Raw genomic sequence first — 13,710 nt, 5'->3', positions numbered from 1 at the left:
TTTCTTAAAAGGCCACTTTATTGATAGAGAGAAATCCAAATGCAGTTAGTTCTCCGCAGCCCTCCCCTCACTCCGTCAGCGGCTTCACTGGGCATCTGAGTTGGGTGTAGCCCGTCACCGGTTTGGGCTGGCCTTGCTCAGCCAGCTTCACGCTGCCTGCTTCAGGTCAGGTGGCCACATTACAAACACATCGAAGCTCACAAAGATCCGTGGACAGTCTTGGACTCCCCCCTCCCCCACGGTTTCTGTACATCCTCCTCTTTAATATTGTACAAAATACGTTACCTAGGGCAGGTTAGCCGTGCTGTGCCGTCTGTAGCACTTCCTTTTGAGGGTTACCCTTCCCCAAACATGACTTTTTATTGCAGGGAAATCTCTAAAAGTTGTTGCTGTACAAAAAGAAAACTCTAGACAATTTGAAGACTAGCAGCCACTTAACACTGCTTTAGTTCATTTAAATTTTCTTTCCCAAAAATACATTCCTAAATATACAAACTATACAATCTTGTCATTTTAATGCTGGTTTTTGTTTGCTTGTTTGTTTGGTTGGTTTTTTTGTTTTTGTTGCTGTTGTTATGTCATTTAAATATAACAAGAAAACCTGAACTAAAAAGTCTGTCATCTTCAAACCAACAAAAGCGCTTGGGGACTTGTGACTTGGTACCTTCATATAATGCCTCATAAATAACTTTAGCCACAGTCAACCTTCACAGCATGGTCCGTGCAACAAAGAAAATACTTTTCTGGTGGTTAGACATCATCTGCAGAGAGAGCTGGAATGTTCATGCGAGGCCGGGTGAAAAATGCCATCTTCTCCCTGTGATGGAGAACAGGTGTCTCAAGCTCACTCAAAATATACGTGGACAGAAGTCCTTCTGTTTTGGGTCTGAAACTTGGGGCATCATGTATGCTAAGCCACAGTCTGCCACTGAGCTATATCCCAATGGGCATGGTCATTCTTTGCTATATACTGTAGGATATTTGGAGACAGCTCTGGCTGCTACTAAATGCTATTAGCATGTCTGAACTCTGGTTGTGAAATCTGAAACGTGTAGACTCTGAGCATAGTTGTACATGCCTCTGGTCCCAGCACCATGAGAGACCGACTGATAGAAAAACATATGCTTTCGAGGTCTTAGACACATAGACCCATCTTTAAAAAAAAAAAAAATTATCAACATTGCCAAATGTCTCTTGAACTAACATAGGAGACAAAATCATGCCTGGTTAAGGATCCATTAGCATGACCAACTATCTTTTCTCAACACAGGAAGCACACATACTCACATACACACACACACACACACACACACACACACACACACACACACACACACACAGTGTGTGTATGAACATTGACTTAATTTTGCTTTTTTGGGTGTTTGAGGCAGGGTCTCATGAAACCCAGATTGGCTTTGGACTCACAATGTGGTGGACACAGCTATGATCCTATCAGGCAGGCAGGCAGGCAAAGCCAGAAAATTAAGTGAGTATCCATAGCACCCTCCCGCCATCAGCAGCTAGACCTCTGCAATTACCAATAACGGAAGGCTAAGAGGAAAGGATGAAAGCAGGTGGCTCATTCATTAAACAACAGGATCTCACAAACTGGGCTGAGTTGTGCAGTGACTGATAACTGCATACAGTGCTCACAGCTGTTCCAGTGCAGGCTACACCTCCGATAGCAAAAGAGGCAGTACCCAGGAGCAGGGCCTGAGAACAGTGAGGCCAGCAAAGATGGGCTGGCTGGGTAGTGGAAGGCATCAGTCTGGGATCATTGACTCACCTGAAAGACTGCACTTCTGGTGGCTCCTTACAGCTCCGGCCTCGAAGCCTGTGAACGTCCTTGGCAGCTGCCCTCATCATCTTGTCTGTTTGCAGCTCACCCTTGTGCTCTGCACGATCCACCTGCGAGGCAAAGCAAACAAGTGTTTGCCATGGGAGAGAGTCCTCTGCTCTGTGGTGCTTGCTCTCAGCAATGTAGACTGTACTATGGGATCTGCTTTGTGTAGAAGGATAACGGGCTGTGCTCACATCATCTACTGATGAGGCCTGAGCATGGGCCCAAGGAACAGAATTCCTATGTGTGCCTGTAGGAAATGAGATGAGAGAAGTTTGGTGAGGTGTATGTGCTTACCTACTCCTCAGGAGTCTGGAAGGGGAGATTTTTAGAGTTGCTTCAATTTTATAGGCCAAGAAAAAGACCCAGATTGTTTGGTTTGTATTGGAGACAGGGTTTTGCCCTAGCTTAGTCTATACTACAACTCACTATGTGGTCTAGGCAGGTGTTGAACTCCTGGTAATTCTCTTCCTGCTTCCGCCTTCTGTTAAGTGCACGGCCCACCCGGATGAGGCACTTGCAACATCCGATGAAGGACTAATGGTGAGTGACACTGAATCATAAGCACTCACACAGAAATGTCAATGATAACATCTGCAGAGCCTAATTACGGGCTTCCTGGGTCCCTGACCACCCTCAGGGGACCTGCAATGGAATTGCAGGGCTGTTTAAAGGCAGTCAGTGAATGTCACTTACCCTCTTCTCCAGCATCCTCAGCAGCAGGCGGAAGCGCTCATCTTCACGCAGCCACTGTGGCAGCTCCTTCTCCCCATGGTTCTTGGCTCGCTCCAAATGTTCCTTCAGCTCCTTCAGCACTGAGATCTCCTGAGTCAGCTGGCTGTGCCAGGTCCTCGTTGCCTGTAGGTCTAGTTCTAGGTCCAGCGAGGTGCGGATCAGGCGCTCTGTGCGCAGGGACTTGACAGAAGAAGGCTGTGGGGGTGGAGATGATGTCCAACCCACCAGAGGGCTCAGCCCAGAAACCCCACAGATCTTTGTCCCCTGAACCCCAAGACCTGCCTTCCTTTATGTGTAGGTACCCCCCTCTTAGAGAACATATGCTCACAGTCATATAGTGTGTGTCCAATGTACAAGGTTACCCTTTTTCACAATAGCCCTGTGAGGGTCTAGGGGCTACTACTATCTGCACAGATGAGACTCTAGGTTAAAGTGGGTGGAGTTCAAGTGGGAAAGCTGGGATTCCAGCACAGCACTTTTATTATTTGTACTTTTTGAACGGTGTCTGTTGCTATCCTGTCCTCGGGTCTTGCTCTCAACATGCACCGTACTGCACATCTCCTTGACAGTATGTCTGCAATAGCCTGGCCCTGTTTAATTCAGCTGTCTGGCAGGAATGAGGTCAACAGGCCTGTTGGAGTCATTTGAGTTCTTGGATCAAATCCATGTCTGAAGGCAGTCTCACAGCCTGCAGACATTCTAGTCATGTTATTGTTTAAGTTTGTTTTGTTTTATAGCACTAGCCTTTGTACACACTAGGCAAGCACCCTCTCCCTGGTTGCTGGAGTTATGGCTGGGTCTTAAAAAGTCCCATATGCTAAAACCAGCCATAGGGTTTAGTTACTAGTCAGAGCAGGATGTTGGATGTCTTCCCCTATTCATTCATTCATTCATTCATTCATTCATTCATTCATTCATTCCCTCTCTCTCTCTCTTTCTTTCTTTTCTTTTTAGTTTTTCAAGACAGGGTTTCTCTGTACAGCCCTGACTAGCCTCGAACTCATAGAGATCCACCTGCCTCTGCTTCCCAAGTGCTGGGATTAAAGGCATGTGTCACCAACACCTGGCTGTCTTCCCCTATTCTTATTGCCTTGAGACAGGGTACTGAACCAGGACTTGCCATTTTGATTAGGCTTGGCTAGTGACCTCTCAGGAACCACCCATTTCTCTCTCCCTATTCCCATGCACTCCCATGCTGGGGTTACAGGCAAACACAGACATGCCTGTTGTTTTGTTTGTTTGTTTTTGTTTTGTTTTATGTGGGGGTTCAAACTGAGTCTTCATGCTTGTAAAAAACAAGTGCTCTTACCCACTGAGTCATTTCCCCAGCTCCCCAACAAGCATAAAATAGTTGAAGGCAGACATTCTAGAATATTCTTCCAGAGTGAATACCTATCTATCTAGCTATCATTATGCATGTGTATGCAACACTGAGAATGCATGCATGTACATGTAGAGGTAAAAGGACACTTGTGAAGTTGGTTCTCGCCTTAAACTTTTACATGGGTTCCCAGGATTGAGCTCAGTCATCAGGGTCATGCAGCAAGGACATTTACCCACAGACCCGCCCTGCCCACCCTGTCCCACTCCCTCTCCTTTTGTCCTGACGCGCCAGCCCTCGGCTATCTACAGGCCTTCTAGAAATAAAGCGCAGCAGGCACACAAGAGCTCCCAGGTGACTCTTACCCGCTTCATCCGGACACTTCGGCGCTCCAGAGAGTTCCGAACAAAGGGTGGCTTCTTGGACAGAGTGGAACTATCACTGTCACTTCGATTCAGCTGTGAGAGAGAAGCCAAACAAGGTACAGTAATAGTGTGTTCTGGAAGGTTCAGTAGGCACAGGAAGGAGATCACCTTCCTGAACTGGACCCAGACACTGAGCTTCGTATTCCAGGCATTGCTCTGAACTTCCCGCCCACTAAACATGCACTAGGCGTGGGGTGTGCCGTTCTATCTCACAGTTGTCTCCATATGGTGCTAAATGAGATGGGGGGACCTCATTGCATCCTCACAGCACCATGTGAGGACTGTCCCCATGTTACATACAGGGCACAGAAGCTCATCACCCATAAAACCCACCCCAAGCTGTTGAGGAGCTGCTGGGCAGGGTTTGATGACGAGAGTGCCAGTAGGATATACTGTCTCTCTGCCCCACCATGTGAAGGGATGCTCACAGCCACTTGTCTCTGTCATTCAGACAGCCCACTTTCAGGGACTCAGACACTTGGGCCAGAGATGTAGCTCAGTGGTATAGCACACAGCATATGCCAGACCTCCAGTACTGCAAGCAAAGAGATGCAGGAGGAGAAAGAGGATGCCCCAGGGCCTGGGAGCCACACCTTTAGAGAGCAGAAACCTACAGGCTCTGCAAGAGTTGAGCTCAGCCATTTCCCCCATTAAAATCCCGCCACTGGCTCATTTTTCACATATCCCCAGAGGGTCCCCATTCTCATCTGAGGCAGTCTTTCTACATCAAGGTTAGGTCTAGGTGACTGCTTCATTGAGTTTTATTTCCAAAAGGGTCAGGGCTGGCAGGGGCCACACCACAGCACTGGGCTGGCGGCTGTCTCTTTCCTGCTGTGGGACTCTACGGAGAAGCTATCGGTGTCATCATTTTCGTGACTATTCACCATTATTAAAAGTAATGACAGTAACAGTCCTTTGCCAGGAAGAGTCTGAAGCATACAAGAAACAGGGTAATATTGATGCAAGGGATGGCCATGTGGGTGGGGCCCAAAACCCTGCTGGGTGCCTCAGTTATTGGTGGGGCACACCCTTAGTCCCAGCACTCGGGAGGCAAAGGCAGGTGTATCTCTGTGAGTTCCAGACCAACCTGATCTACAAAGCTACACAGAGAAACCCTGTCACAACAAAACAAAACAAAACAAAAAACCCCCAAACAAACAAACAAACATTCCAGAGAGACAAAGGTGGTTTCACCGTTCATAGCAGAGATAGCCAAATGGAGACTTCAAGGCCCAGTGTGTTACCACAGGCCCAGACTGTGCACAGCACTGTGAAATTGATGTTGATGGGCCTTCTGGTTGCACAAGGGGCCAGAAAAAGGCTTCACACTTCATTGTCTTAATTACAGGTAGCTCCCTGCCAAAGTTATCAAGAGAACTGATCCTTAAGACCAAATGTTTTTGTGTTATTAGAGAGCTGGAAAAACTACATTGAACTTCACTTTTTGTTTGTTTTTATTTTTGGAGATAGGGTCTCATGTAGTCCAGGTTGGCCCTGGACCCTCTATGCAGCTGAAGCTGGGCTTGCATCTCCTGCCTCTACCTCTTAAGTACTGGAATTACATGACCACAACACTATCATGCTAGTCTTGAACGCCACTTCCTCCTATTTCCAGATCGGTTTAATCTCATACATGGAAGAGAATAATTATCATATCACTGCTTCTATGTAACAAACTAGACAAAATGAGGCAGAGAAGGGTACTAATTTGGTGTCACAGGGAACATGAGACTCAGTGGTTGCAGGCCAGTAATTCCAGCTAGACAGAAGGCTGAGACAAAGTCAATGTTGGCCTGAGCTGTAGAGTAAGCTCAAGGCTAGCCTGGCCTACTCAATGAAACCCTGTCTCAAAATAAAAGGTAAAAGAGACTGCAGAAATAGCTCAGTGGCAGAGTACTTGCCTACCACACGGGAGGGCCCTGAGTTCAATACCTTTGTGCTGTAAAATAATGATGGTTAATAAATAAAAAGACGGTCACAAGACAAGACTCCGTCCATTTGATCAAAGTCAAAGTTAGCTAATAACAAGTGACACTGTATTGCTGGTAATACACAGACGCTGTGGAATACTGCAAGAAATATAGTTATTGCCCCCATCTCAGACTTAGAAATCCAGTGGGGACCCCAAGACAAGGTAACTAAGCAAGTAACATAGAAACAAATGGAAGGAGCTATAATCAGACTCAAGGGGGTCACAGCTCGCCTTTTAGGAGGTGAGGCTGAATGGCAGAAAGTGGCAAGTTTTAGAGATAGTAACCAGCATTGCACCAAGGGGTTCTGTGCCCTGAAGCCAAGTAGGTGGGCTCAGGAGCCCCAGTCTTTCATCTATGAAGTGGGCACAAATGCAATGGGCCTTGTAGTATAGTCCATAAGATGACTTATTAGAAAACATTTTGGGGCAGTGGAGATGGTGTAGTGGGTAACAGGATTTGCTACCCAACACTCATGTAAAAAGCCAGGAGTGGCCATGTGTGCACCTGTAAGCCCAGTGTTTTTGGAGGGAGACAGGAGGATGGCTGCCTGTCTGGCTCTAGGTTCAGTCGGGGTCCTTGTCTCAAGGAAATGAGGTGAAGAGTGATAGAATGGGACACTGGATGTCCTTTTCTGGCATCTGTGTGCATGCATGAAAGCATGCACATATACTATACACACATACATACACACACACACACACACCACACACACACAGGTACATATACATCCCAACCATACTCACGCACACCTACTCACTCACACACCAAAAAATAAAGATAAAGAAACTTATTAAAATAATAAAAACCACTTTTGTTGTAGTTGAAGATGCAACCCCGGCCCAGGACAGAAAAAGCCCCACTTTGTGATACCTGGTCAGAAACAATGGCCATCTCTTGGTGTGGAAGCTAAAGGGCCTTGCGTCTTAGTTTCATGGCCTCCCTTCCAGCTAGAGTCAGGTTAGCACTAGGCTTTGAATCCCAATCCAATTCAGATTTCTACTATCATGCCTGCTAGTCATTGTGCTGCATGAATGTGCATGTGCCACATCTCAGAGAGAAGCTATCAACGAATGTCGAGTGGAGAAAATAGCAGCGGCAACCAGAGCTTATGTGGCTAATGTTGGCAGGAAGCTGGTAGCAGTGTAGCAGTGCCCATGCAAGGCACAATCTCAGATACCATCAGATGCCTACAGAGAGCATTGACCCCCCCCCCCCGACTACTTTATATGTTTCTCCTACACAGGCATATAGAAAAGTTTTGGTTCATAAAATAAGCACAACTAGAGACTGGCAATAATTTCTTACAGATCTTAGCAACTTCAGCATATGATAGTTCTTCTTGCCTCAAGTCTGAACATTTTTGCCTTTTCACCGTGGAAAGTTACAGCTTCTGGGATGCATCTTAACGGCAGGCTTATCTACTCTGTGTTCTTTGGGTTATTGTTAAGTAAAATAAGCATTTTGATAGCATGGAAGTCAGTCTGGTAACAGGTGGCTATTGGGGCTGGACAAATAGGACAGTGATTGAAAACACTTGCTGTTCTTGTAGAGGGCCGTGTTTGGTTCCCGGCACCCGTAGCAGGGAGCTCACAGCCACAGTTCACACCTGTAACTCCAGCTCGGGGAGATCTAATAACCTCCCCGGCTTCTGCAGACACCCACACTCGTGTGGCATATATTCACATAGAGACATACACATTCAATAAGGGACAGCTGGCCACTAAATGACTGCTGGGCTGCTTGCATGATGAGTGCCACATCTCTGATGTGCTTCCCTTTCCCATCTTAACAAAGTCACAGCTATATTCTAATCCTGAAGAAAAACAATTTTGAGCCAAGCATTAATTTCCCCTGGTATAGCCAGCCACTGATTTCCCCTGGTGTGACTTCTGATGAGTGACATCCATTGATTTGTATTTGATTTTCACTGTATGCTCATGAGGTAGTCGGTCTGCAAAAGCCGAAGTCTTAGCTGTTACCCTAAAGCCTTCTCTAAACCCTTCAGAGCCCTCCTGTTTCAAGCACTGGCTGGGTTTTCATCTCTATAGTTGTGAGCTGACTTAACTGTAGCATCCTTCAGTAGAAGTCAGGGTCTTCCACAGGAGTGTTCCATGACTTCAGGAAATCCCATATCTCTCACAAGCTTTGCAGCCCATATGGTCTCAACCTGCATTACTGGAACAGATGCTGATCCACTTGAATGATTAGCTTGAGACTTAACCCAGAAGAGAAGGTCTTCATTTTCATTGGGAAGGGCTTTAGGGAAGGTTTTTTTTTTTTTTTTTTTTGGTTGGGGGAACTAAACTGATAGGTACCCAGTGAACTGAATTTGTGTGGTTTGATGTAATGAAAATACAAACCTCTCTATCTCTTCACTCAGCCTCAGAACTTTAGGCCTTGGAGCTGGGCTCCTGAGACCCAGAGAAACTCCCTTCCTCCTCGATAACATAAGCCAGGTTAAATAACATAACCAGAGTGTGGTGCTTTCTGAATTAGAAAAGTAGACAGGAAGGCTTTTTTTTAAAAACAAACAAATAAACAAACAAAAGAAAACAATTCTTATTACTCAATGGATCTATAAGGTTACGGATAGGGGATGCTACCTACCCTAATGGCTGGGTGGGAACAGTAGCTGGTTCCAGAGTCCAAGCAACCAGAATGACCCCTGGGACTTGGAAGGTGCTCAGACCCTCCAAGCACAGTAGCATGAAGGAAAGTCGGCTGGCCCAGACAGGGTTCAAAGAGTTGGATAACTAGGAAAGGCGTGAGGGTTGCAACACAGGGTGGCAACCATAAGAGAGAGAGCTGGGGTGGTGTGCGCGAACTGCAGAGCCTGGCCCTAGGCCAACTGCTGCCATTAGAGAACATGGGTGGGGTGGGGGTGTTCCAAAGAATCTCTTCTACTCTTTCCACCCCCAGCAAAGAACTGAAATTTATTCTTTTTTTTTTTTTTTTTTTTTTTTTTTTGGTTCTTTTTTGGTTGTTTTTTGAGACAGGGGTTCTTTGTATTGTTTTGGAGCCTGTCCTGGAACTAGCGCTGTAGACCAGGCTGGCCTCAAACTCACAGAGATCCACCTGCCTCTGCCTCCCGTGTGCTGGGACTAAAGGTGTGGACCACTAACACCCGGCTCACTTTTTAATTTCTTAAAGCTAAAATGTTAGCAGCTCAATTGTAGAATGGAATTGGACTGAGGTAGGGCGAGGACTAGGTTCAGTTTCAGCAACTCAAAAGCAACAAGCTACCACCTACCACAAACAGCCTGTGGCCAAGCCCCTGGCCAGGTCTGTGGTGTCTATTAGAATGTTTTAAGGTAGGGGAGATGCTCACTGGCCATTCAGCAGGGAAGACTCCTTTTGAGGTCGGCAAATGCCATTCTGAAGGAAGGGCAGGGTGTGAACAATGAGGAATCGGGCTCACAGGTAGTACCACTGAGTACAGGCCCGTTTTCTTTCCTTTGTTTTTACCCCAAGTACAGAGCATCAAACCCAAGGCCTTGCACATGCTAGACTACTAGGTAAGTAGTTTGCAATTAAGTGATATCTCCAGTCCTTATCTTTCTTGGGGTGAGTGCAGAGATGGGGGTAGGGGTGGTAGTTGGATTTTGACACCCAGTTTGGTCTTGAATTCCTAATATTCCTGCCTCATCAGCCCTCTAATTGCTTAGATTATAGGTAGGTGTGCAATACCATGCAGCCAGGCCCTGGTTTCTGAGACAGGGTTTGCTCTGTATGCCAGGCTGGCCTTAAACTCAGGATTCTCTTGCCTCAGTCTTTCTGATTCCCGGCATCATGATTTAGGCCACCACATTTAGCTGTCTTTCTCATTCTTTATCTAAAACAGTTTCCCTCCATAGGAACACTTGATTTCTTTTTTGAGGTGGGGTTTTATGTAGCCTAGGCTGGCCTTGAAATTGCTAGGTAGCCAAAGATGACTTAGAATTTCTGGTCCTTCTGCTTGTCCCTCCCAATAGCTGGGATTTGCAGGCTCATGGCACCCACCAGGCATGGCCTGCAACTCTCACAGGTGTGGACTGTTACACTCAACCAGGCACTTTGTTTCTGTCATGTTTTGTGGGGTACAAAGCCACAAAGCACTATATTGCAATGCAATTCAAAAACCAAAGCTGCCAGTAGCATCCTGCTGTTGTATACCCACACAGAGAGACTTTTAAATGTCTGCAGGAGGAGAACTGAAGAGAAAGCAGTAGGTTAAAGGACATTCTGGGAAGATAAGATATGAACAGCCTTTCACTTTTAGATGTGGCTGGACCCATCACCCTGGCTGAAACCTCTTGAAGGTTTTAGTCTCTGACCACTCTCACCTGACTTGGCTTCTTAGATTCTAATGTCCTGGCATTTTAACTTCTTCTATGGGCCAGAGAAATTGCTCAATGGTTAAGAGCATTGGCTGCTCTTGTAGAGGAGCTGGGTTCAATTCCCAGCAACCACCTGACAGCTCACAACTCTTTCTAACTCCAGTTTCAGAAGATCTGATACCCTCTTCTGGCCTTTCTAGGCACCAGACACATGTGATATATTGACACACATGCAGGCAACACACCCATAGACATTAAATTAAAAGCAAAACAGAACAAAATAATAAAAAAAGAAAAACATCCTACCAGGACTCTTTGCTCAATCATTACATTTTAAAAATCTATGCTAAGGAAAAGGGAAGAATATTGAACAACCAAAGTGAAGTAAATACCCCTTGCTTCCGGTGTTTGTTTTTACAGTTTCTCTAAGTTAGCCCAGGCTGACCTTGAACTCTCAAACTCCAGGTCTTCCTGCCCTAGCCACTTAGATGCTGAGATCACATCTGTGCTGGGCTGTGAGTTTTAAATTACAAATGAAGCTACCATCTTCCTTTTGGCTGCAACTATATTGTTTCTGTGGGTGCCCATAAAGATGGCTGCACTCCATCTTGACACAAGGATGGAGAGTTCAAAGCTGTCAGCAAGTCACAAGACCTAAAGGTCAAAGGTGTGGCTACAGAAGGATGTTTCAGCCATCTTAATCTAAATAACAACAGACCTGAATCTGAGGTGTGGCTACTCTTGACTGTCAAGGCTAGCTAGGGAAGGAGAAGTTAGAGCTAGGGTGTGGTTAGTGAACCTTAGGAGAAAGAAAGGTCTGTTCCATATACATGATACTGTGTTCCATTTTTTAGTTATGGTATATAAGAGTGGTGAAAAATAAACTCGTGGCTTTTCAGACTGATCAGCCCTCCTGACCTTTATTCTGTCTCTCTGTCTTTTCTTCATTGTCTACAGCTAGCCTTTCCCTCATCCAACACTCCCTGACTCAGGTACAGACTTGGGGCTGCTCGGCTGGTTCTGATTGCAGCCCCGCAAAGACTGCAAAGACAAATGGCACCGAAACATGGGACTGAGTATGGGGGACATAAGTGATGGACACTGCAGAAGAATAGGCACCGCAAAGGTGAAGTGAGCGCTGGAAAAAAGAAGTGAAGTAAACTACGGTGAGTGAATGTCAGGAGTAAAACTATATATAATTGTAGATGTGAAACAGAGAAATATCAGACAGATGCTAAAGAAGTGAGTTAGTTAACCTCGAGGGTAAAAATGTATATAATTAGAGATATGAGACAGGGAAATATTAGTCAGATGATTGTATATTTACTTGGGTATATTTCAATAGCCAGGGTAGCTGGAGTAAAGCAGTAGCAAGTACAGAAATGTCTAGAATTTGAAAGTTTTGTAAGGATCCTTCCCTCTCACAGAGGCCACCACCACAGCTGTCTCAGAGCTGCACCGGGGCTTGGGGAAGCAAAGGTGCAGCCCGCTTATGCACTAGGTCAGCACAACCTGTGGGTGCCAAGAACTCAGAGTTGCTACAATGGTGGTTGCTTACTTTTCAAACAGTTACAGTCACAGATGAGCTGCAGCAGGCCAGCCCAGGCTCAGAGAGCAAAGTCAGAATGGGACCTAGAGCCTGCAGCTTTAGGAGTTGCTGACATGCCTAACGCCCAGCCAAGTGTATGGAAAAGTTAATGCAGCTTGTCAGAAACGGTTTTAAGGTCAGAGAGAGAGAGAGAGAGAGAGAGAGAGAGAGAGAGAGAGAGAGAGAGAGAGGTGATGTAGATGAATTTATTGGGATTTGTTCAGATTTTGGATGTCCATAATTCAAGGGTTAACTATAACAGTTGCATTGCAAGAGATTTCAATTAAAGATGCCCTATTTCAACAAACTAATCTTGGCCTAAAGAAAAGGGGAGCTGAAAATGTATGTATGTCCTGTATGTATGGTGTGATTGTGAATGTGTGAATCCCAACAATAGGTACTGTAAGGATGGAAAAATTTAGCCTAATTTTCCCTAGACTTTGTCCCCTAGCAGTGAGTAGACAAAAGGTTATTCTTGACTGTTTACTACGACAGGGCGGTTTACCGACAGCACCTGTGAGTGAATGAGAACAGGAAATGAGTCTTGTCACACTACCCAGAAGCCCTAGCGAAAGCAGAATTCAAATTGATTGGTCCGCACTGGATGCTATGAGATGATTGGTTTGTGATGTGCGGGCTTTGTTGTAACCCTATAAAAGCTGTCTGAACCCTGTACCCAGGGTTCCCAGCCCTCTACCCCACGTGCGGTATGGCTGCGGACCCCAGTGCACTGGAATATAAAAGACCTCATGCTTTTGCATCAAGACAGCTTCTCGTGAGTGATTTGGGGGGGGGGGCGCCTTTCCTGAGTCGGGGCATGAGGGTCCACGTCCTCCGTGGGTCTTTCAGTACTACTTGAATTGCTTGGGATATATATATGACATCAGATCAGTGTCTTAATTGGAAGGGTTGGCAGTCTGCATCTCCCAAGGCTGGCTCCCAGAGAGGGACAACGGGAAATGGTCAAAGCCAACATGGCCTGAGAGCCAGAGGAATCTGTATGGATGGTTCAAAAGAGTTTAGCAGAGAAGAGAATACAGAAATCTTCATAAATTTTGGTAGGTAAAAAAAGAAATAGAGAGAATGGAGGTTAATATAAGATTTGAGAAAAGCTATTGAGAAAAAGCCTCAGGGAACCACAGCCCTGTTAAGCCCCACCTAGAAAGGTGTCAGTGAAGATGCAAATGAGACCATGTTAGCTAAGGGAAGCTTTACAGGTCAGATTAGAGAAAGAGTTTTCAAAAGTATTTGGGGCATATGTTACATCCTAAAGAAATTAGGTCTCAAAAATTAGAAATTAGAAATGATAGCTTGTGATCATTGAATGATTTTCAGAAGTTATTGGGAAATATTTCAATGGTTCGTCCTTTTTAAATGCACCTACTAGTAATTTGAAACCTTTAAGCAATATCCTGAAAGGAGATAGTGATCCCAATTCACATAGACAGCTGACTAAAGAGGGTATTCAAAGCAGTGATTCATGGGCAATTGCTTTTGCTCAGTTTTTGGGAA

General features: G+C 45.6%; 1 protein-coding gene across 1 annotated transcript in view; it reads right to left on the bottom strand.

Annotated features, from left to right (window-relative positions):
* Window positions 1-13,710, bottom strand: part of Wwc1 (WW and C2 domain containing 1) — a 146,082-nt gene continuing 132,372 nt past the window's right edge. The window contains exons 20-23 of the mRNA XM_051180954.1: window positions 4,262-4,354; window positions 2,537-2,770; window positions 1,787-1,908; window positions 1-817 (exon numbers count right to left, since the gene is read on the bottom strand). Coding sequence (XP_051036911.1) covers window positions 751-817; window positions 1,787-1,908; window positions 2,537-2,770; window positions 4,262-4,354 — 516 coding nt within the window. The 3' untranslated portion in view covers window positions 1-750. The remainder of the gene's footprint in view (window positions 818-1,786; window positions 1,909-2,536; window positions 2,771-4,261; window positions 4,355-13,710) is intronic.

Source organism: Phodopus roborovskii, unplaced genomic scaffold, assembly GCF_943737965.1.
Source record: "Phodopus roborovskii unplaced genomic scaffold, PHOROB, whole genome shotgun sequence".
NCBI classification, from domain to species: Eukaryota; Metazoa; Chordata; class Mammalia; order Rodentia; family Cricetidae; genus Phodopus; species Phodopus roborovskii.
Note: the sequence above shows the minus strand (reverse complement) of the source record. Positions and strands in the feature narration are given on the sequence as shown.